The following is a 25,631-nucleotide window of genomic DNA, read 5'->3' as shown; positions in this document are numbered from 1 at the left end:
GATTCTGATTCCATATATTATGAAAAGACTTAATCTGAATGGGAGCTTGTCTAAGATATGGAAAATTTGTAAATCTCCTGTGATGAAGTGCTTGTCCTATTCAAAATAGCACATAAATCTGAGAAAGATTATGGCTGCTTTCTGTGGATGCACTTTTTGGGTACAGAATATGCACAGACTAAGCTCTCTAACCAGAATTTATACTCGTGCAAGAAAACAAGTACAGATTCACAGTGTATAAATTTAGTTAGAAAATTAAAGAAGGCCTTTAAGCATTGGAAGTAGGAATTTTGCACCAGTGTTCCAGTAATGAATGGGTTAAGGAAAACCAGTTGTAGGTGTGGTTGTTCGTTTTTTTTTTTTGTTTTGTTTTGTTTTGTTTTTTGTCGTCCCTCCCTCCAGATGAAACTTAATTAATGAAGAGGCTTACATGAAATATCAAGATGTAGATTTTGACTGAAATCTTTTCTAAGCCCATAATACTTTCTACCTATTTGCTTATTTGTATCAAAAACTAGCATCATTTTAATCTTAAAATAATTATTACTTTAGTTTCCTTTGTCAGAGGCTGTGCTATCACAGGTAGTCACACAGGAGTTAGAATTTGCAGTTTTTTTCCTAAGAACTGAGCAATGTACTTTACTTAAAGTAGTGTGCTTTCCAATGGAGATAATTTAGTTGGTGAAATTGTGTATTAAGTGAAATTAACTATGATGAGAGAGTACAATCTAAGTCGCACGTACAGGGAATGTATCATGCTTTTTGAGTGTTTCACGTTTAGTGATCAAAAAGTCAATGTTATACCCCTTAATAGTGGAGTGAATTTCATATTTTATACTGTGAAAAATAATTGTAGATAATGTATATGCCACTAAATATAATGGTGTATGTATTAGCTATAATGATGCAAGAATTCTGTGTCATGAATAGCTTTTTTTTTTTCTATTCAGCTTATGTAAGGTACACTTGAATAGAGTTGATAGTTGAGCCAAAAGTATGTTTGCTTAGCTTGCTTAGAACCAAGTTTAAAATATCTTAAACTGTATGTTGCCAAGAAAAACATAATGCTTTTCTGGGGCCATAATTCTGGCCAGCAAGTAAAAACAAGCAGGAAATCTCCACTCTCTCACTGAATTTGTTATTGAAAGCATGTTGCAAGTAGTAAGTTAACAAAGACCTTATTTAAATCATGGAATGTTCTAATGTTAAGTATGTCCTTACTCTGTAAATAACCACAAGACATTAATGAAAAAAGATATACTATGCACCCATAATTAATCATTTCTGCTGTAACAAAAGTATTTTGAATTGTATGCATATTTTCCTTCTGATGATTATGGAATACACGCCAGTCTCATTTTTAACAGAAATAGTTTAAGTAAGTTTGCATTCTCTTTACCATTTCCTCTAGTCATTTTGTAAACACTGCATTCTCTCCTGTGAAGTAGTGGTTTTTAGCAAAACCTTTCCTTTTAGTTTGACCACAAAACATTTTCTATGCTTGTAATGAATTGTGGCTTACATGTTTAGTATGAACAATTTGATTTTTAAGGCATTAAAGCAGACACTTATTCTTAGGAAAATATTCTATCTTCTCTTCAATGGAGTCTAAATTAATTTGTGACTCTAACAGGTTTTTTATATCATGTGCATTTAGCAGTAAATAAATTTTAATGTGACTTTTTTTTCTTACAGCTTTCATTTCCTATCAACTGGTGCATTAACGAATGTGTTTTCCTAATGATTTATAATAGAAAATACTTATCAAAAATTTTTTGTTTCATTAAATGCTGATACGCTTTATGTTGGCTTCTTATAATAAAGTTACATGGTTAAATTAAACCTTAGAAATAGCTTACTGTAGGTGATACTTTACTTTCCGTTTAACGTTCACTTTAAGTTTTTGTGGTGTAAATGTAAGCATACACATTTACCACTTAGAACTTTAATCTCAGTCCATACGGGCTTTATAATTTAACTGCTCCTTCTGGTAGCTGATTTGACTCTGGGCTTGCTTTGCTTACATTAACACTCCTCATTGAGCTCTGAGTACGGCCTGTATTCTTTTATTATTATTATTTTATTCTTCCAAGTTTTAAAAAAATAATGTATAAAGCTATCTTAGAGATCTGTAGAAGATGAAATGCTCTTAAAACATGGAGTTCTGACCTTGCTTTCAAAGAAAACAGGTCAGGTCATAATTCATATTGTGAAAAAAGCATTAGATGGAAAGGCCTGAGAGATGTACTAGAAATCTTTTCCATTTCCATCCTGCGTGCCATCTCACTAGTCTTAAGTGGAATTCTCGTGTCTCTTTCAAACTTATGGGAGAATTTCTGTTTGTATAAAATAACCATAGAAAATTTTCAGCACTTTAAATTAATTTTTACCTTTGATTTTTCCTACCTGGGAGTAAGTGCTCAGTGCATATCTGAATGAACTTGTAAGTTATTGGGAAATCTCTTCTCTAAACTTGAAATGGAATTGAAACAGCAGAAAAAGCTGAAAGGAAGGAAAAAGAAATTAAGGTGAAGGAATGATTACACAGAAGAATAATTTGGGAGAATGTGGGTGTGGATAGCTTCTCAGAAAATCTGGTAGATTTATAAATCTGAGAATTAGAAATTAAGGTAATTTTGAAAATTGAATATAAATGGCATAAGGATGAAAAGGTGGGAGAAATGTTTGTGAACATTTTGGATGTGTCTACTGATTAAACTTTTCTGGTCCAGTCGTTTAATGATAGTTTGCCTAGTAGAAAATGAGTTGAGGTGATTTTGCATTTTTTTTTTTTACTGGATGCAGTGTTTTTAGATGAGAGATGACACTTTTTAGGCAATTTTATACTTGTATTCATATTACTTGTCCAAATGGTTTTGGTGGTTTTAACACAGAAGAGACATCATTTTAAAAATTAAGTTTCTGAGCTCAAGCTAGATTTTCAAGCGTGTGAGTATAATAGTGCCACATAGGCTTGCTTGAAATCTCTCCTTCTCTTTCTTTTTAAGTTTATTGTTTTCTTTAGCAAATGAAGTGGAAAGGTGTAGAGAGAAGCTGTGTTTGTCTGAATTTTGGCTTTAATTTTAAATGGGCATTTCAGGGGCCACAAGAAAGGAGGATAGATTGTGTGTCTAGAAACTGTTCCTAACAGTCTTTGCCACGCTTAATTTGTGATACAACTGACCCTAGGCCAGAGTACTCGGCAATAGTAAAACATTTTGTTCGAATGGCTATGACTGTTTAGTTATAGGATATTATTTATGATAAGATAATGTAAAAGAGAATTAATAAAATTGGAAAAAAAAAATGAAGGTAAAATTATAATTGAGTAAAAACTCTTTGGTGGTGATAAATGGGGCTGCTAAGTTTACCATGGAATTTTTTTAAAAATATTTTAAGGTCTGAAATGACAACTGATAAATATTTTTGCTGTAGAAAACAGAGTTGTATATGTATGAATGTGTGTGTGTGTGTGTTATATATATATGTATATGTATATGTGTGTATGTATGTATACATGTACTCCCATATAAAGTTATGTTTCTTCTGGTCATTTAAAAACCAGAATTAATTGCACATTGTTTACGTGATTTGTTCTTCAACTCAGTGGAAAGTTAAAAGTGCTTTTCTTTTCTGACTTGTCAGAAAGTAATAACGTTTTTGGCCATCTACTGAATGTTAATGATAACACATTTAACTTAATAGCAATCAAACACATTGTTATGTATCAGAATTATAATTTCAGATTTTTTTTTAATTCTTTCCACAGAATATAATCCAAGAACAATACAATGTTAATTCTCTCTATGTTCAACTCCATAAGGATCTTCACTAAGGAGTTGCAGTGAGACAAACACTGAGAGTAATTTTTCTTCAGTACAATGTGGTGAAGTGGAGGGACTGAAATTATCACTTCAGTACAGGCTAAGGACTTAAAATGTGTGTTGGTGTGTGAACAGAAGCAGTTCTGGAGTGAACTGAGCATCTGAAAATGCGGCCATGGACTGGTTCCTGGCGTTGGATTATGCTCATCCTCTTTGCTTGGGGAACTTTACTCTTCTATATTGGTGGACACCTGGTACGAGACAGTGAGCACCCAGATCATTCTAGTCGCGAATTGTCCAAGATACTTGCTAAACTTGAACGTTTAAAGCAACAAAATGAAGACTTAAGGCGGATGGCAGAATCTCTCAGGTAGGATCTAAAAATAAAATTATTCAGAAAAGAAATATAAAATAAATCAGATTTAAATTTTGTTTTAAACTTCAAATTTAGCATATTTAAAAATGTGGAAGTATTTCAGTCAGTGCTTTAACTGAAAATGTGCCAAAACATTGAAAGAAGTTAAATAATGTTGTGCATGTTGTTTTGCTTTAATTTGAAGTTATTATTTGTCTGAGTGCTGCTGCCACTACAGCAGAGTTCTGAATGTGACTGACGCCTCACTGTCAACTTCAAACAGCTGCAATTGTTGTGATGTTTAAACCAATTAGAAAAGCTAGTGTCTGTTGTGCATTTGTGTGAAGTAACTGAAAGCTTTCATTTTAAAATGGTGAAAATTTGTACACCTTGTTGAAGGTATGTGTGAACTTGCTGAAGATGAACTGCTTATCACTAATCTTTATCTTGCTGCTAAACCCGTAATGGTACTTGTAGAATTGTGTGATCATTTCTCCTTTCCTTATTATTTGTTGCATTATGAATTGGAACTATTACAGTTCAAAATGTTTTCTTTCATCTTTTCAGACAGAGTGCTCTTGACATAGCTATCTCTTCTGATATCTCTGTATTGTTTTCTTTCATCTTTTCAGACAGAGTGCTCTTGACATAGCTATCTCTTCTGATATCTCTGTATTGTTTTCCCAAAAACTTGTAAAAGGAAGAACTTATTAGGGTAGATGTAATGCCACACTCAGATTGCATCCAGATTGCATGAACATCGCTGCACACAACCTTAAAAGCTTTACTTAATTGCAGGGACAAGTGTGGAGGCTTTGTAGAAAACTGGAGGAGCAAAACTCAGTACAAGATTTTAGGGAATGGGAGAGTGGTATTTAAAATATGTGTAAGTGATTCAGTGATCTGAATTCATTTACTTTTCCATCACAATCACATTCAGGCATCAGGGCATGTGTAGAAGTGCTCTTAATAGCTGGCAAAAAATTCAGGGCCTTCAGCAAATTAATTCAAGCTTGTCAGCAAACATTCTGTCTCGGAACTTTTTTTCTTCCTGGATGACAGGATATCTGGAGCCTAAAAACAGAGTCTTAACATTCCACAAACTTTGAGGAGGTACGCTGTACTATGCTAGGATTGATAATGTAAGATCCATTGCAAGGTCAAAGTGCTAATTAGAAAATAATTCAACAGCAGTGTTTTTTTGTAAATAAGTTCCTGACTTATTTACAAAATGTAAAGATGTCTATGTAGCATGTAGATTATAGTTTACTCTGATTTGTATCAGTGAAGCAATTAGTTTACTTCTAGTCTATGCATGTTAGAGTAGAACATTCCTTCTCTGTACTTCAGATAATTGCTGCAAATTTCTGGACTTAGACTGGATGATCAACTAGATAACTGGATTCAAATCAGCATTTATATGAATATGTTACTGAGATATTTCTGAGACTTTTTGTCCTTTGTGATTTTATGTAACTACAGAAGAATTTGAAATTCCTGCACAAAAAAATCTAAAATGACTTTAAAGGCCTATTTAATTAGCAGCGCACTTACATGTACTTGGGACTGGAAGACATAGTTTTTTGAAGGAAGTGATCTGAGATTGGTGAAGCAGTAGACTTTGGGGGAAGTGATTAAGACAGTGTAAAGACTTTCCATTATTTTTGTTGAACAAAATCCACAATGTTTTTGTAGAAAATTCACAAATATGTTTGAAGGATGTTTATTGTTCAACCCTCATCATTTATTAATCATAAATGTGATAAAGGATTTCAGTATCTCATTTGTATGTTGCCCAGATAGAGCAAGTGATGGTAAAAATAACTGTTGGTTTTAAAATAGCCTGTTCACAGTTTTATAGTGACATGGCTACTTAACAGGAGGCGGTAGCCAACAGTCAGTTTGTGTTTGTATCCTGCAAGAGATTAGTGCTGCTGTAAACATATATCTGTTATTTATATTATATTGATATTTATTATACATATTATATTTATATTATACTATATTTATATTACTGTTGCTCTAGATGTGGAATATACTGTGTCATGAAACAGGGTTAAGTATACTCACAAATTTAAACGTTTCAATATTAATTCCAACTTAAAGTCATTGGAAATTTAAACATAATATGAGTGCCTAGCTGGAAAATTGCAGTAATAAACATCTGATTAACTTCACTAGTAAACATATTTCGACATAATTAGATAAAATTTGTGGGTGGAGAAGATACCTCAAGTTAACTTATCTCAGTGGGCAAAGAAGCTTTTGAATGGCAGAAAACTACCATAGTATTCAGCTCTGCCATTAATATCAGATAGCTATGGCAAGGAGGAAAGGAACAGAAAGAGGAAATGATTACAAGAACCATGTAGCTAGAAGTCATCGAACCAATTTCTGTTCTGAAATTAGAGAAAACTGGTATCTGATCTTTAATTTCTTGGAGTCCTTAGTTATATAGTAAAATATGTTTAAAAACAGTACGTTTTGATTGCCCAGTATTTCTCATCATGGTGGGTTCCTGTGGCTTCTTTGACTTCACTTGATAAAAGATCTCAATCATATGGTTGAAACTAAGTCAGACTGTGCTTAGTTACATTTAATTGTCCATGAAGCCAAGTATATGGCAACAAGAAATGATCTTTCCAATGCTATATTGCTACCAATTAATGTATCAGCCTCCCATCCCCACAACCAAGAAAGCAGACCCTATGAACAGCTTAAGCATATGCAAAACCAAGCACCTGAGAGCTGTTACTTGTCATATCCATGACAAAACTTTGTTTAGCCCTTTTTTGCTTTATGATACTTAAAACGCAAAAACATGTTTAATCCATGGTTGGTTTTCTTCTCTGTAGGGTGTGTGGAATGGGTGGGGAGTAGAATTAGGGTTTAGGGCAGTGAGAAGTCTTTGTTTTGTTTTTTCTAAAATACTTGTGTTTGATTTCACAAAGAGCATCATGTTCTCATCATTTTTATGTCTGTATTTTATTGCACATATTGTTTGAGAATGGTTCATATTTTTATAACTTTTTTGTGAGTTTGTGACATACTTAAAAAAAAAAAAAAAAAAAGTACCTTGACCATGCAATGGTGTGACTTGGAACTATCTTATACTTTTGAAAATGGCCTGAATTTAAGGTTTTCCTTTATGAATGTAGTGCACTTTGGAATTGCACTTCTGATGACTTCAGATATCATTTCCTTTTTACAGTGAATTAGGAAAACCTTAGGTGAGAAATGACTAGCCTTTTTCTTTTGTCAGTATGATCCCATGCGAAAACTTTACTTGTGGGCTGTAAATAGGCACAGATCTATATTAGTATTGCCAAAGAGAAATGAAATTAAAGGTGTTTTGTATTGTCTGAGCTTTTGAAATTATGTGCATGATTATCATTGTATAAAGAGTTTTGGAGAATTACCATAATCCTTACATATTTATAAACAATATTGGTATGAGCAAATCTGGGTTTATTTTAGATGTAGCCTACATTTCATCTGTACAAAAATAGAATTAACATGAAGTTCTTTTATACATTCTACTGTTCTATTTCCAGTAGAATTGAAAGAGCTCTTTCAAGAGCACATTATAGATGTCATAGGTCTTGCAACAAGAAGAGAAATCTTGACTACAATTTTTGTTATTAGTTGTGGAAAACACTAGAATGTAGAATAAATCACAATATTGCATAATTTTTCATTGTTAGCTTGCATTGCAATTTTGCCTGAAGTTTGAATTTTCTAGTACGATAATACGATTGCTGAAAGCTGGCATTGTTGCATATAAATGACATAAGGCCTTTAGGAGGAGGGGAGCTTAAAGTGGTTACTTTTACAATTTCTGGTTTTTGTGAATGGAAGCTGGAAAAGGTGTTTGTATGCCATCATCTGTTCCCTAGACTTCATTTAAAAGTATATTAATGGTTCAGAGTATTCGTGTACTCCTTTGTAAGTTGCTGGGAAGATGTTCACAGTTTTGTCTTTTGCTGTTAGTGGCATCCTTTCCTGGCATATTTGCATGACATTACAGGAACCATCATTTTCAAATTCTCTTCAGGGAAACAGATAATCTTGTTAAATGTGGTCATATTATGTTCGTATTACTAATATGTCACACTTCATTTATATTTAACAATATGTATTTATTCCCTAAAGTCTACTAAACATTACATAATGTATAACCTGCAATTGTTTTGATAAATACAATAACCTATTTCTTATTTCAATAGGACCAAGTGTTACAAAGCGGAGCAGGAGTGAAAAAGAACAAAATGTAATCAAACAAATAAAGCTAAGAAACAGTTATTCTAGATATTATTTTTGTATTTCTGACTGTAGCTTCAGAGCAAAGAAATAGTACTTTCATTTTGGAAGAAATAAATGCTTTAATGCAGTTGGAGCTGAGGCTGGGACAGAATCCAAACCCGAGATCAATTGATCATATGCAAATCTAATTATTAGAGTACTTCTGTCCATTTTTCTGAGCAGTTTCTGGATCCAGAAAGCCTGCAGAACCTAATAAGGGTTGAAAGGGAATTGGATGCAAAAAATATTTTTGATGCAATTTAAAACATTATTTTAAAATGTTATATAAAAATATTATTTTCTATTAGATGCGTTTAAATGATGCAAATTTGAGGCTAGATGATCTCACAGGGCCAAGGAGTGAGGATCATTCAGGTATATGCTCTGAATTTCTGCTCTTTATTGTCGTTTTTTTTTTTTTTTCAATAATGAATTAAGGAAAGGGGCACATCTTCAGTGAGTATAAATCAGCACTGCTGATTTAAATTGGCTAGGAATTCTCACTGGAGGTAACCTTCAGTGTTTCCTTTCAGTTTTATTTACTAGGGTGGTTTTATCTTAGAAGTGTGAAGTAACAAATTCCTTCTGTTTGTTTATACTCACTAATAATCAATAAAGAAAATACCATCCTAATGTAGATTAAGGTTATTTGTGAACCTTCCAGCACTATACAAAGAGCTCAGAAAGGTGTAAATGAAAGAATGAGAAAACATTTGTATGGGAACGGTTAAGTCATGGCCTCAACCTGTGATGGAGCACCTGGTAGGGGGCATCGCCAGCCCTGGGAGCACAAGTGCAAACAATTCAGCTCCCTTACCTCATTTTAAGACTGGCAGCTGACGTGGAAGGATCTCTACTTGGAGATCCTCTCCTGAGGGAGCTTCTAGTAAGCTGTGATCCTCAGAAAGGGATACGCTACTCCTTCTTTATGACCAAATTGTGATCGCTGACTTTCTTAAGTGATCTGGAACTGATTAAAAGCAACTGTATCTGCTGCTGCCTATCCTTACAGTATTTGTGTGAGCTTTTGACATCTAACAGTTTTCTTTTTGCTGATTAATTATTGTAAACTTTTAAATACATTGGAAATTGGAAAATATTAGCATGTATTTATAATTTCTAGTTAAAATTTGTTTATAATATTTTAACAATTTGGCAGTTAATTGAATGTTGCTACATCACATTTTTGAGTGCTTTTTGCTTTTGGAGATTCAGGTTACAGATGGTTAATTTACCATCTATCCGTATTACAAGAATTTAAAAAATGGCCTCAGTGATATGTCTGGTGGGGGTTACACTTAATTCTTTTTTTTTTTTTTCTTAGAGTGCAGCTGGATATATTAAACAAGGGACAAAGCAAAACCTGCTTTTCTATATAACCTAATATTTGTGATGTTTAAAGTTCTACAGTAATATATTTATGAGCTCATTATGTAAAAGAGTGATGCTTATGTTAAACTGGTAAGAAACAGCATGTGGATATAACAACTTGTAATTGCCGAGGCAAATGCTTAAAATAAAACTATTGTTTGATGTATTATTGTGGCTGACTGTGTGAATGGGTTATAAATCTATTTACTTTGTATTTGTAACTGAATTTATAGTGTTATCATAGCAATAAATGAAGGTTATGTGCTAAATGCTTACTGACATTTTCATTATAGTTGATGTGAATGATCATCATTCAGATAAAGTTATTTTAAATTCACTTCTCAAATTTTAAGGAGCAAGTCAGTTGTCAGGGCTCATTTTGGTATGGAAACTTATGTATATCTTTTTTCAATGAGAAATCTTATTTGTAAGTATGTGTTATTCATAGGATTGTCTGTACTGGGAACTATCTGAATAAATACTGTGAATGTAGGTAAAGATTGCAAACACTTTTCCCTCAAATGTTACCTTATCTTCAACTCAAGGATGTATTTGTAGAAGGCATTAACAAGAAAGCTGTGCTAATTACTGATGAGAACCTTTTCCTTAATTCTAAGATAGTAGGATTACAGTAGTTGCAAGTCTAACAAAGTAACAGATTAAAGAAAAAAAGTTATCTTTGTTATCCTAAAAGTTATCCTAAAGTGGTGTAATTTTTAAAAATCCAAAGTAGTAGTTTAGGATAATCCCTTCCTACCTCCATCCTTGCTCTTTTTATCTTGCAGTACTGTACTGTAAACATTTTCCCTGCACTATGTCAGAGCGAGTTGAGTTTTAAATGGCATATGCTCCTGTTTTTTAAAATCTTGGTTGTATAAGATGGTAACAGTTATTGTGCTTCATTCATATTATCCATCCTTCTGTAGGATTTAATTGCTACCTTAGCAGACTGAATTTATGTTTGGAGGGTTTGTAGGCTGTCTGAGGATTTCCAATGATAACAATTTTATATCACATACCTTACTTCACAAGTTCTACTTTTATGGAATGTGACTTATACAAAATAAGCTGCTCTATTTTTCCTTGAAAATTTACAGTAATTCTGTGGTGAGTTCTCCTGTCACAGTCTAAATTGTGATACCAAACAGATGGATTACAAGCACGTTTCAATCTTGTGGTTATAAAACCTACTGCAGGAGCTGAAATTTCTTTCAGTGTTGTTGTTGTTTTTTTTAATGTTGGTTTGTGCATGGTAATACCATGTATTGGTACAGTATTGTACTATGCATTTGTCAGAGAATCAAATTCACCAGTATATGTGGTCTTTGCTTGTTTGTACAGGAGGAGGATGTTTTGTGAGTAACATGTTTAAGCTTAGAATATTTTCTATGGTTTTGTTATATTCGCTCCCTCAGCACACAACAAAACAAATGAGCAGTTATTGATCACTCCTTTCTATTTACCATGGTAGAATGAATGGCAAAATTCTAATAGGCAGAACAAAATATCTCACACTAATTTAATTATCCCTAAATTGCTTCTAATATGGAGTTTTAAAACTAGAATTTTTTTTATTAAATTTCAATCAGACTGTATAGCCTTCTTTTATCTTTCTCTTCCCTCTCTCAGGTGAAATAAAAAAAAGGAGGGTTGGGTGGGGGTCTTAATGTCGTGCTTCATGTAATACACTTTTCTCATACGCATATTGAGTATTTACGCCTTTCAAATGTTTAGTTGCAAATGGACTCTATCATCTCCTAAATTTATGTTACTATTTCATTATCCAGATCTGAGAGACATTGAAGTTAATGACAGCCTTCTAAAGATTCTACTGAGATGTAATTTCAATTCTAGGGTGATGATAAATCCTTCTAGCCTCCCTTTTCTCTGTGCAAGAGGCATCGTTGGTCTGGCAGAAGATGTTTCATTGTCTTGAAACTGTGTTTGTATGTGTGGAGAAAGTATCTCTATGATCACATACTATTTGGTGATAATGAGGAGTCATCTTCATGTTTTCCAAGGATTGTATTCTTTATTATTTTAGGGATTTTCCTTCTTCTTTTCCTATCCAGGGTCATCTTTTATGAAAATTTTGTAAAAAAAAAAAAAAAAAAAAAAAAAAAAAAAAAAAAGAGTAATTTTTAATGCTCAGATTCACCAGAAGTTTCATTTCTGCGTAGTTAAAAAGGGTTTTTATTTTCCCTCCCTTAATTTTTAATTCATGAAGCACATAGAAGATATCATCTTGTTTCTATTCTTTAACAGTTTAAGTTTTGTTAATTTGTTGATTCAGTTTGAGATGATAAGCAAACCTCTATAATACTCTAAGGCCTGATAGGTGACTCACAAGTTTCAGGATCTGTTTTTCCATATTTCTCTTGCGCTTACACACCAGGGATTTCACAAACGGATGTCGCATTTGCTAGTGTTGTTTTAGGTCACCAGTCACTGAGATAACTGCAGCCATGAAAAGGTTTCAAAATAATGCATTTAAGAAGCTAGGATATTGTGCTGAATCTTAAAAGAAAACAAAACAAAACACAAAAACCAACACATTGAAACCAAGTTTATATATGTAGGACAATTAATTCAAAAGTGGAATTACTGTGCTGGAGTCCTGGCTCTCTAGAAGTATGCAGCCAGCATTCAAGAGCTGAATGTACTTTTTGTAAAAAGTAAAATGTAGTCAGAACTTGAATCTTTTAAAGGCACATCCCTGAATTAGTCTTTGCTTGTGTGCCTGTCAGTCCAACAAATGTCTTCGGTTGTTCCTATCAGAAAAGGAGTTAAGCTGCTGCAAATACTGATTTCCTAAGAAGGGCCTTGGATTGGTATTGTCTGTGAGGGAAAGTCTTGTAAACAGCATAGCTTAAGGCTAGTTTGAATCTGTGTGCTGCAGCTATGTTCTGCGTTGTTCTATGTCTTTGAGGTTTTAATATCTTTATGTTTATATATTTGATTTCTTCTAGTTAAAGAGAAAAATAAAAGCCAAGAGCAGTAAGCTAACATAGAACAAAAGTCAGAGAAGAGATGAATTATCACACAATTTAGCAAATGTAACTTGTTAATAAATCATATTTCTTTATTTTGTATGTCCTAGGATACCAGATGGACCCATTGATCAGGGACCAGCTGCAGGAAAAGTACATGCTTTAGAGGAGCAACTTCTAAAGGCCAAAGAGCAGATAGAAAACTATAAGAAGCAGACAGTAGATGGTTAGTAGATAAGTTCTCTTCTAAAAAAAATTTTTTTGTGGGTATTCCATGTCACAAATGTTTTAGTTTCTTAACAATTGCTCATGTGTTTTTTCTTTTTTTTTTTTCTCTCTGATTTTAATAGGAGGCCTTGGAAAAGACCATGAAATACTGAGGAGAAGGATTGAAAATGGGGCTAAAGAACTTTGGTTTTTCCTCCAGAGTGAATTAAAGAAGTTAAAAAATTTAGAAGGAAGTGAACTGCAAAGGCGCATAGATGAATTTCTGTCTGATTTGGGGCATCAGGAAAGGTATTTGTATTACCTGCTTTTGCATTTATTGTGGAAGGACTGTGGATTGATTTAAGTAAAATACTGATGTACTGCTTAAAAATTTATTTGAATAAGTTTCTGGTATTTGGGCTAAAATAGCGTGTCTGAAGCATGAATACAAAATTATAATTTTATTTAGTGTGGGGGGGTGTAAATTATATATTCAGTTTATGTTACTACAGCTTACAGTGTGACTCTTTAACTTTGGTTTTTAATTGAAAGACCTGGGCCTCAGATGCCAGTTGTTGCTTTTTACTTGCATCTATGCATGTGCATGTATGCTGTTTTGGCTTAACCCCAGCAGGCAGATATCTCAGCACCGCACAGGCCCTTGCTCACTCTGCCAAGGTGGAATGGAGAGAATTGGAAAGATAAAAGCGTAAGAACTTGTAGTTTGAAAGAAGTCAGTTTACTAGGTAAAGCAAAAGCTGTGCATGCAAGTGAAGCAAGGAATTAATTCACTACTTCCTCTCTGATGTTCAGATACTTGCAGGAAAATCAGGTGTGGCACATGTAGCAGTTTGTTGGAAAGACAAACAGACAAACTCATCACTCTGAACATCCACCGTCTTCCTTCACCCCAGCTTTTATTGCTGACTCCATATGATATGGAATGTCTTTGAGTCTGAGTCAGCAGTCCTAGCTGTGTCCCCTCCCAGCTCCTTGTGTATCCCCAGCTTTCTCATTGGCAGGGTAGCACAAAAGAAGTAGAAAAGTCCATAACTCTGTGTAAACACTACTCTGTAACAACTGAAACATCTGTATGTTATCACTGCTATTTTCATCAGAAATCCAAATCAGGGTGCCAGAAATTACATTGCTCATTGGATCATTATGTAAATTTGTAATTAATTTAAAATTGTGTAAGGTCTTTATTTAAGGATTAATTATCATTCTGAAGTCATTTTTCCCCCACCTTAAAAGCTTGATGGAGAATATATTAGAAATTACCTTTATTAAAGTTTTCATTATTATGTTGTTGATATTCTGGCCTCCATATTGTTGAAATACTATTTGTAGTACACTAAAATTTGCTATGAGTTTTGTTCATTCTCAAAAAAAATTAATTCAGTAAGTGTTACAAATTCAGTGAAACCTCTGTAAACCTATTATATTTAAAATGTTATCTTCCCAACAGGATTACAGTGGCAATTTCTGTCTTGTTAGTAAACAGTCAGAAGAAAATTTTGGAGTTAATTAAATATACTACCTTAAACAAGTATCTCTCCCCAAAAAGCTGAGACACCTGCATGTTTGAACATCAGTAGTAAAGCATGAGCCTTTGAAAATATTACTGTAGTAGAAGGAAAACCTGGTAAGAAACTTTTGGAAGTCATGTAAAATAATATTTAAAACCAACAGTTAAAAAAATGCTTTTGATTATTAGTCTGGGCAAAGACTTCAGTTGATTTAATTTTGTAATTTAATCTTTCAAACACTAAAATGTCACAGATTGATGGTGCTTAAAGTGAGAAGGGACCATTCAATTATCTAGAATTATTGTCTATATAAAATAGATCATTACGTTTCATTCAATTATTTCTCTGCTGAGTGCAATAATGTATGTTTGAAGTAAAAGAAGTGCTTGGCTAAAGCATAATTTTCTGAAAGACCTCAGATCTCAGTTAAATAGTCAACAAACAGATAAGCTACCAATTCCCTAGGCAGTTTGTTTCAGTAGTTAACTCAGAAATATTTATTCTCTTCTAGAGTTATTTTCTTTTAGGCTTCTTAGACTTCAAGCCACTGACTCCTGACATACCTTTTAAACTGTGTGCCAAAACTGGAGCAAATAGTATAATGTCAGACTTATTGAGATCATAGAGACCAAATAACTTCTGTACATGCTACTGCTGTGTTTATATGCTTTAGCTGACATTAGGCTGTGACAATAGTTGAATCTTGAACTGTGGTGTGATTTGATGGCAGAATATTTTTATGTCCCTCTGTTACAGTTGGAAAGATTAACGTGGTGGAAACGCGATAGAGGAGCATAACAGCAAAGGGACTAGCACTGATGAAATGGTGTTACAAGAGAAAGGAAAGGTGCTCACCCATCTTTGAAGATCTGGGCTTGCAGGAAAGACTCCACAAGGGAAGGATCTTCAACCACGAATCCTTCCCCAGTGGCAGTCAGTCCTTAAATGCGGTCTAAGAGAGGTGCGGCCAGGCTCCACCACTTCTGGTCACACAGGAATTGCCTTCATCTGTGCTCCCAGGGCTGACTGGGTCCTTTCCCCAGGTGCTCTATCAGCGAGTGGTTCAGGCTACAACTTGAAGTTACCTTACACCCTGCCTCCCAGCATGAGTTTTTCTTCTTTCTTTCTTTCCAACACCTATGACTGCTAGTTCATTAAACCAACATGCAAGTTATCTGTATTTTTGACAGCCTTATCTTCATTTCTGTCTTTACTTAAGGATGTGAAGAAGCACATACTTCTTACACTAAATATTGAAAATGAACATTGTAGACCTCTGAAATTTATTAGATGAATCCTTCTATGGAATCACAGAATGGTTTGGGTTGGAAGGGATCTTTAAGATCACCTGGTTCCAATTCCTCTACCCAGGTTGCTTAAAGCCCCATCCAGCCTGGTCTTTAATGCTTCCAGGGAGGGGGCATCCGCAACCTGACTGGGCAACCTGTTCCAGTGTCTCACCACCCTCACAGTAAAGAATTTCTGATATCTAGTCTAAATATACCCTGTTCCAGTTCCCTTCATCCTGTCACTACATGTGCTTATAAAAAGTTCCTCCCCAGCTTTCCTGTAGGCCCCTTTCAGGTATTGGAAGTCTGCTATAAACCTCTTCTCTAAAAGCCAAAGAACCCAAGCTCACTTAGCCTGTCCTCATAAGGGAGGTGGTCCAGCCCACTGATCATCTTTGTGGCCCTCCTCTGGACCTGCTCCAACTACTCCCTGTCCTTCTTGTGTTGGGGTCTCCAGAACTGGACACAATACTCCAGATGGGGTCTCATGAGAGCAGAGTAAAAGGGCAGAATCACCTCCCTCAACTGTTGGTTACTCTTGTGTTAATGCAACCCATGATATGATTGGCTTTCTGGGCTGCAAGCGCATGTTGCGAGCTCATGTTGGATCTCCCATCACAGAATCACAGAATTGTTGAATTGGAAGGGACCTCTAGAGATCATCGAGACCAACCCCCCTGCCAAAGCAGGTTCCCTACACCAGGTCACACAGGTAGGCGTTCAGGCGAGACTTGAATATCTCCAGAGAAGGAGACTCCACAACCTCCCTGGGCAGCCTGTTCCAGTGCTCCGTCACCCTCACCGTGAAGAAGTTCTTACGCACATTTGTGCAAAACTTCCTGTGCTGCAGTTTATGTCCGTTTCCCCTCGTCCTGTCTCCACGTACCACTGAAAAGAGACTGGCCTCACCACTATGGCTGCCACACCTCAGATATTTATAAATCTGGATCAGGTCCTCTCTCAGTCATCTTTTCTCAAGGCTAAACAGACCCAGTTCACTTAGCCTTTCTTCATAGGGGAGATGCTCCAGGCCCTTCACCATCTTTGTGGCCCTCCGCTGGGCTCTTTCCAAGAGATCCCTGTCTTTTTTGTACTGGGGAGCCCAGAACTGGACACAGTAAATCAATCAGCACTCCCAAATCTTTCTCCTGCGGTCTGCTCTCAAGCCATTACTTGCCCAATCAGTATCTGTGCTTGAGATTGCACCAGCTAAGATGTAGGACCTTGCACTTGGCCTTAGTGAGCTTCATGAGACTGACATAGGCTCATCTCTCAAGCCTGTCCAGGTCCCTCTGGATAGCATCCTTTCCCTCTAGCATGTCAAGTGCACTACTCAACTTGGAAGTCTGAAAGCATTGTAGTACTGGAAGAATTTTGTAAGATACAATCAATAACAATTGTGCTTCTTCTAAAAAAATGAAATTTATTGTAAAAGTAGTCTTACTTTTTTTTCAAAAGCAAAATGTCATGATGCCTGTTGAGTCTTAGAAGCAAATCTGTGCAGGCACTCTATATGGTGAGGTCTTGAAAGAAGACTGAAGTTTTTAAGCAAAAATTGAAAACCGAGAAATTAGTGGCTAGTTTTGTTTTTAAAAAAGTGTGGAGTGATATTTCAAAATATGAAAACAAAAAGAAAGTGTAAGAGAAAACATACAAAGATATTTTGGCTGTTTTCAGCCTGTGTACTTTGTATTTGCAATGTTGACTTCAGGTACTGTAAAGACCTTGTGTTGCAGGATGCTCTTTTTTGTTGCTTCTAGTCCATAGTATGTTTGTTCTTTCACCTTTAAGGTCTGTCTGCTTCTTTCATTGTCATGTCAGTCTTTTTCAATAAGCTACAAGGTGACTCCTAGCCTTCCCATGTGCAGCCTTTGGCCTGCGAGGCACTGCTGTCTCTGGGATTTTCTTTTCCCTTAGGACATGCAGTAGCCACCTAGACTGCTTTTTCCCTACACACAGTCTGACCTCTTCCCTGAAAATAAGCATAACTTTAGAATGAGCAAATCAAATGCTGTCATTCACTCTGAGAATCACAGGATTTTGGGTGTTTTGGTTCTTGACATGTTTTTCTCGTTTGGAAGTATGTGTGAACTTGTTGATTTGTTTTGGAATTTATGAAGTTGCTGAATGTCCTGTTGTTGACTGAAATAATGAAGAATGGTTGCCTATGTATCTTAACTGAATGAAATTTTGTATGTTAAGTTGGCATTATATATACACACAGACTTGCACATTTCTAATCTAAATTATAGTATGAGAAAAATATTATTGTTAATTTTAAGTACATACAGCAGTTTCTAACTTCTTTGTTATGGGGGAAGCTGACGGGTAGGAAATGAAGAAGTGACAAGATAGAAGCAAAGTAGCTAATCTTCCTCATGAACAAGATCTTGTGTAATATGGAAGACTCGCTTTTGTAGAGATGATAGACTTCGAGACAGTTTCTGTGACTCAAGTTAAGTAGTATTGGAGTTCCTTGTTGACCTTAATGCTGTTATGCAAATACGCTGTTACTAATACGATAGTGCTTCTACTGTCTGATGCCTTAATCATTATTTCTTAGTTGTGTCCTTGGATTGTGAAGATTTTCTCCCCGAGGGTGCTGGTCTTGGCAGATGTCTTAGTCCAGTATTTCATCACTACTTCTACTGAAGGAACAATATAGTCTGTTGCAAGTATATTAGTATAGTTACTAGAGGGAAGAGAATCTTTGAGATCAGCTTCATTTAACAATGGAAAGGCTATTTGATATAGAGTTAAAGAACAGGTTAAACTACTAGTTGTTGTGATTGTATCCTATGCATTCTGTTTGCAAAGTGGTTTTGTTACCCATGTTTCATTCCTTCTCTTCCCCTTGAGCTGTTATCATGACTTTTGTGATAGCTGACCAAACTTTGATGAATAGTGTTTGGCATCCTTTCAATTTGGTGACTCATATATATATTTTTTGTCCTCTGAGTTTTTACTGAACTACAGTCTCTAACATGCTGATATGTGTGATTTTTGTCATGTGACTAGGATAAGTCTCTAGCTTTAAAATCTCTTAATCCATTTTTTTATTTTTTTTTTTGTGACGGATGAAACATAGATCCAGATTCTTTGATTCTTTACTCATTCTATTTTCTAGGAGCAAAATACTTTTAGAGAGCAACTCCAAGATTTGAATTTGTGTTAGAAAGCAAAAATAGCAACAACCCATTTATGCTGTTAGTTAGAAACAGAATGAAAAAACAAGTGTGACTTAAATATCTGCAACTCCAGTATCTGAAATCTTTCTGTCATCTTAACCCCTGCAGTATCCTCTAATAATCCTGGTCAGATCCATCTTTTGTCTGTGTCTTCCTATCTTGGGCCTACTGATCACTGGTCCACCTACTATTAGCTCCCGGTATGAAGACTAACCCTGGTCATGGGTATTTGTCCACATCTTTTTAAAGTCTGTATTATTAAGCCAAATTGATGGTCTCTCATGCTCAAACGAACACAGCAGCTGTAAACTAAAGAACGCATGTTTCCCAGCAAGAAAATCAAAGGAAGTCTCCATAACTCCAGGTAGTTAAATGCTGGGACATGTTTTACTGTAACAGCTGTATCATCATTTTTGTGTTATAGCACCTGTGAATTTTTTGGTCCCTGGTTTACTTCACAATTTTATAGGAGTAAATGTATGTATATATAAAATATTCTGGATGTGTTCTGATTCCTCTTGCATAAGATCATAAGGTTAGGTTTTGTGGTCACATGACAGTATTTTCTTTCTGTAGATCCCACTATGTTCAAAGAGCATCTTGTCTAGTGTCTGTGAGAATAATTCAGGATGTTTTTTCATTTATATCCCATCTCCTGTGTAACATTATAATTATTTATGGTTATGGAACATGTGCTAAATGGAGAAGAGTCTTTCTTGATTGCTGTTTGAATTATGGGGTAGGATGAAGAAACTATTTTTGAGGCAATAACTGAAGTTACTTTCATTTTTCTTTGATTTCATTTAATACTCTTGTGTTGTAATATTACAGTTGTTTTCCATTATTGTTTATAGGTCAATAATGACAGATTTGTACTACCTCAGTCAAACAGATGGAGCAGGAGATTGGCGAGAAAAAGAGGCCAAAGATCTAACAGATCTGGTGCAGAGGAGAATAACTTACTTACAGGTAAAAAGAGAATGCTTTTTAAATCAAGGGAAGCATTAAGAATTCTTTTGATAGAGCACTTAGCTATATCTTTGTAATAGTATAATTACACTATAGTTTGAAGTGAATGCTTATATATGAATGGAATTCATACAACAGAAATAAGAAAACTTCTGTCAAAAACAATTCTGTGTACACAGAAGAGCAGTATTTCAAGCATGAGAGTTTAACAAGAAATTGCTGATTACAGTTCTACTTGTAACTGGGCAGAAGTGTGTCAGATCTATGAGAAGCTATAGACTTCGAAATGGAATATTTAAATATATGTAATTATCTCTCTTTGTTTTTTATCCTTGTTTCTGTGCCTTAAAAAACAAAAAAAAACCTGAGGGTGCGAACTCTTATCCTGCATGCCTATGCAGTATGCTGGGCATAAGGTTTTTGAGTCCTTATAAAGGTTAAAATGCTTCTTGTGTAGGGATTAATGATCCCAAGTTGAAATGGATAAGACTGCATTTTGAGTAGAAGTTAATGTGTTTTGTAATAATTATGTTTAAAAATATCTGTGTGGATTTCAGGATTTTGAAGAGTGTAGTGCTGACCGTCAGTATAGAATGTAAAATAATGCATGGTCTGAAAATACAGATATGCACCTCCACTAATTATATGACTGTATATAAAAATAAAAAAAAAAAAAATCAACAATCCCCCTAATTCCATAAACCAAAAACTTGATGTGGAGTATCCTAGTAAATTTTTTTTTTTTGCTGAAGAATCATAGTACAGTATGTTATTCTTGCTTGGGACACGTTTAACTGTGACAGCTATATTATTTTGGGACATCTCCTTGGGAAATCATTTAGATGAATGATTGTGAATAGTGATGACTGCAGCTTCATTTGGATGATATTATCATAAATTTGATTTAATGAGGCTACATTTAGCTTGTTCTTGTAGTCTGAGCAATACTTAAAAAACTAGAAGCTTATGTTTAAGCAAAAGACAACTTTTCAGAGATGTTTATCGTCAAGCCATTGAAAGGAATGTGTAAAAGAAGTCTGTTCTTTAAGTTGTTACACAAGGGCTTCAATAGTATTGTATGTAATATAATACTGTGATTTAGAAGTGTGATAAAGCAAGCAAACAATTAAAAGAGTAGTATTTCATTTTTTATCTAATTCAGGAAGTTTGTGATTTCACAGTGTCATCTCCCATTAGCAGAATATTTTTTGCTTTCAATTGGAAAAATTCAAAAATGACATTTTGTTTAACTTTGGAGGTTGAAAATACACGTTTATATATATTTATATATTTATAAGTATATAAGGTGAAAAACATTACTAAAGTAGTTGTATAATCAATGAATATACAGATGTTATAATTATGAAATAAACAAGAGAGTTTGGCTAAGCAGTTGTTATACCAAAAAGAGAATAGATAGAAAGCTTATCTGCATCCTAGGCCTCACTGTAAAACTCCAGAGGAGGGATCTCCAGAAAAGATCTTTCCCCAGTGGTAGTCAGTTTTTAAGTGGGTCTAGGAGAGGTGCAGCCAGGCTCCACCCCTTCCAGCAGCACAGGTGAATTGCCTTCACCTTTGCTCCCAGGGCTGACTCATTGATTCAGCTGTTCCCATACAGTAGTCAACATCCTCAATTATAATGGTCATAGTTTGCTAAAGGCTTACTATTTATTTGGGGGATATATATACAAAGAAAAAAATTATTCTAAGATGTCTGAATTTCCCAATATTATTGATGATTTAATGTATAACTTATTTTTTTCTCTTTCTACCCCTTCCTACATTACAGTTAACACCAGTTCTTAATAAATGCACTTATTTTAATATAACAGCAACGAAGAGGCTCAGCGTGCTCTGCATACGTGCAAAGGGTTGTGCTCTTCACAACTGTCTTGACATGTATAAACTTATATGCTTCTATAATTCAAATCTAATACAATTTAACTTTCCCCATTTATTACAGTCAGGAGAAACAAATGGCTATTATAAGTTGCTATTTGTGTGGATAAATTTAAGCTAGTTTGAAATAAAAACAAAATAAAATTCTAGTGTGGGGAAGAAAAAAGCTCTAAATATTCTCCCTCTATGCATTTATTTTTTCATTTTCTTCAGTCGTATGTGTCTGTGAACCCCTGTCCTGGGAAAAGTGAGGCTTTCTTTAATTGGCAGACCTTGTAGTGTTTCAGTCTTCTCTTGGAAGTGTCAGCATCCTTAGGTTTATTTGAAAGCTTCCTGGCATTTATACCAGCTACCTACAACCCTGATAATTCTCTTAGTAAAGAAGAAAAATGTCAGAAACTTCCATTTCTGAGGAATATTGAGAAATAGAATGTAAAGAATAGACTACATTCTAATAGTCTCATCTTGAAATGTTGAAAGTATGATTAGATAACTGTCAAGGCAAACTGTTGAAAAAGACCATATCCTTAAACTTAGCTGAGATATGTTTTTGGCCACATGTGCTACTTGCTTGTTTGAATAATATAGCTGCAGTCAAGATTTTTGGTTATGAATTCATAATACTGGCAAACCTTGGCTATGCCATCTAGTTGTCTATAATAGTAGACACAGTGTCAAGTTCATTTGATTAAACTTCAATCATTTGACCCTCGTATACTCATTTAATTGTAAACAAGTCAGTGACTCACTAGTGATCAACAGAATTGAAAGGAGATGATGACGATCAAATTTGTATCTAAAAAGAAGTCACTGAGCAGTGACTTCTCTGAACAGTATGTATGTACATTCTGTCTGAGATTCTGGTTTGCTGTTGCACTTATAAAGGATTATATTTTATATGACTTTTTCTTCAGTGAGTGATCAATGTTTTTTTTTTGTGATTGCACAAAAGTTTCTTTCACTGTTTACTGAACCATTTTTACTGTTGGGTATTGTAGGCTCATCTGCATTTTCCATTTCTTTCCCCATATTTGCCAGATTTTTGAATTAATTATACAGCAATGTAATTAAGAGTGGATTTGATTCCTTTTCTGTAAGGTTAGAAAAGAAAACAAAGCAAAAACGTAAGAAATGAATAAATCCAGACATTTTAGAAGTTAATCTTTGGGCAAAATACAAAGATTTAAAAATAAAGCAAAGAATTAAAGAGAAAATAGTAGAGAGCAGCCCAATTTTTCTGACTTCTAGTGAAGATATACTTTCACAAGAAACTGAGTTGTTTCTATCTTTTCCATTCTTAAAAGCAAAAGTGAAAATGATCTGAGTGCTTATTGAGATGTCTTGTGTCATCTTCATTGGCTTCCTAGTAAATTCAGTATCTGATAGTATGATATCAGTGTAGTAACCTGTTTACAAAATGTGATCACTGCTGATAAATGTGTGTGTATATATATACATACACATTCTAGAAAAAAATGCATATAGTAGATTAAGAGTCTTCACTATTTCCATGCTGAGACGCTTTTCTCAAGCTGAAGGGTATTTATTGTAGGAGAGTTGGTGCAAGTTAGAGGAATGAACATTAGAGGCTGATAAGGCTGTTTTTGACACGACACACATGGTAGTAATTTTCTTTTAGCAGCTGAAAGAAATTTCTGTTGTGTCCCTCATTCTCCCCCCTATACTGAGGAGAAGATAGTATGTAAAGGACCTGTTAAAAGTACCACCATACAGAGAGGGAAATAGAAGATTGTGTGAAGTAAGTTTGCGATAACTAAGATGAGATGGACCTTTTTTGATGTCATTCTCTCAAAGTTGATATTTTCATTGAAATTTGAGTGAGGCTCTCTCCTCTAGAAGACTGTAACATTAAGGAATAAAGCGTTTAGTGAAAATGTACATGTAGAAATCCACACCTTTGTCAATGAGCATTGTATTGTTTAGGAGGTTACCTGCAGCAGAGTGCTTGACTATTCTGCTTTTATCTGTCTTGATTCAATGGATGATAGTACATTTCCCTAAGCTTTGAACAGTACAAATAGCAGTTGTTTTTCTTACAATAGAAGGTTAAATATCAGTGTTTACTTTTGCTAATTTGTGATATGTTTTGGTGACTAACTGCCCACTTGAAAACAGTGGAATGTTTTGAGGCATTGAAGCACTGAAGCATCACTTCTGACATTTTTTCTGTTTGATCCTGCTGACTCTGTGAATATGCTATCAAAAAAACCGTGGGTTCTTTGAGTGCTGAGAAAAGAGAAAGATGGGAGCCAGGAAATAGTCCTAAGACTATTTTTACTTTTCTCAAACAATGACAGGGAATGTTCCCAGGCACTGGAACATAGTATTCTATATTCTTACTAAATTACTAGAACAGTTCCTGGCATGCTTTTGACTCTTATTAAGTAGTTTTCTCCCAAACAGTTCTTTGGCTGTGATTGAGAGTTAGCACGATACAATTTTATTTATCTATTGTGTGTCTACCCTATTTTAAGAGGTTTAGAGAGTTTAATAACAAGAGCAATCTATTCTGCACCAGTCGGACTAATTATTAGGTATGTTTGGCTTCATAGTATAGATGTAGTCTATGTATTTCAAATTATCATACTTCTAATAATTTTGATGGTGGCCAACAGGTTGACTGTGAGCCAGCAGTGTGCCCTCGTGGACAAGAAGTCCAATGGAATCCTGGGGCGTGTTAAAGAGAGTGTTGCCAGCGGGTTGAGGGAGATTGTTTTTCCCCCTTCTTCGCTGTCCTAGTGAGACTGTGTCTGGAGTACTGTGTCCATTTGTGGGGTTCCCAGTTCAAGAATGACAGGGAACTTCTAGGGAGAGTCCAGTGAAGTGCTAAAAAGATGACTGGGGCCTGGAGCATCTCCCCTGTGAGAAAAGGCTGAGACCTGGAGTTCTTCAGACTGGAGAAGACTGAGAGGGGATCTTATAAAAGTCCAGGGGATGAGTGTCAAGTGAACGAGGCCAGGCTTAGCAGCAGAGCAAGGGGCAAAAGGCATAAACTTGCACACAGAAAGTTTCATCTGCACATGAGGAATTTTTTTTTTTTTTTTTTTTTTTTTTTTTTACTTTAAGAGTGACAGAGCCCTGGAACAGGCTGCCCAGTGAGGTTTTGGAGTCTCCTTCTCTGAAGGTATTCAAAACCCACTTGGATGCTTTCCTGTGTAACTACTTGGGAACCTGCTTTAGCAGGAGAGTGGGACTTCATGATATTGAGGTCCTTTCCAACCCCTGTGATTCTGTGATTTTAGTTGATTTTTTACTGCTACTGTTGTATGCCAATAATTTGAATGTAAAAATACAACAAACTGTAGTTTTGGATCCACATTACAATAAGAAAACGCTATAGTTTTTCATTGTCCTTCATTGATTTACAAATTTAGTGGACTAAAAGTGTTTTTGTTTTACTCATTTTACTCAGTCATTCATCAAGAACAAGAAACAATGAATGAACTTGTGGTAGAATTAATGTGCTAGAGACCATTAAAGCTATTTAGTCTTTTGATTTACATAGAACGTATGTGACTAGAAACACGATCTGTTCTGTTCTCACCATTCTTGCTGGTGATTCCATTTAAAATATTGCTGTTTGTTTAGGGGAAAAGTAAATACCCATTCAGTGGTATCCGTTTCCCACTATAGGTATAATTTCCATCAAAACTTTTTCCATGTTTTTCTATCTATTTATGCAAATAC

General features: G+C 34.9%; 1 protein-coding gene across 2 annotated transcripts in view; it reads left to right on the top strand.

Annotated features, from left to right (window-relative positions):
- FUT8 (fucosyltransferase 8) overlaps positions 1–25,631 on the top strand; it is an 82,093-nt gene that overhangs the window by 36,046 nt on the left and 20,416 nt on the right. For both annotated transcript variants that reach the window (XM_085224632.1, XM_085224633.1), the window contains exons 4-7: positions 3,770–4,194; positions 12,953–13,068; positions 13,193–13,358; positions 19,910–20,024. In XM_085224632.1, coding sequence (XP_085080758.1) covers positions 3,992–4,194; positions 12,953–13,068; positions 13,193–13,358; positions 19,910–20,024 — 600 coding nt within the window. In that variant the 5' untranslated portion in view covers positions 3,770–3,991. The remainder of the gene's footprint in view (positions 1–3,769; positions 4,195–12,952; positions 13,069–13,192; positions 13,359–19,909; positions 20,025–25,631) is intronic.

Source organism: Meleagris gallopavo, chromosome 5 (genome assembly GCF_905368555.1).
Source record: "Meleagris gallopavo chromosome 5, MGAL_WU_HG_1.1, whole genome shotgun sequence".
Lineage (NCBI taxonomy): Eukaryota > Metazoa > Chordata > Aves > Galliformes > Phasianidae > Meleagris > Meleagris gallopavo.
The sequence above is the reverse complement of the archived record's forward strand: the minus strand, read 5'-3'. Positions and strand labels throughout refer to the sequence as shown.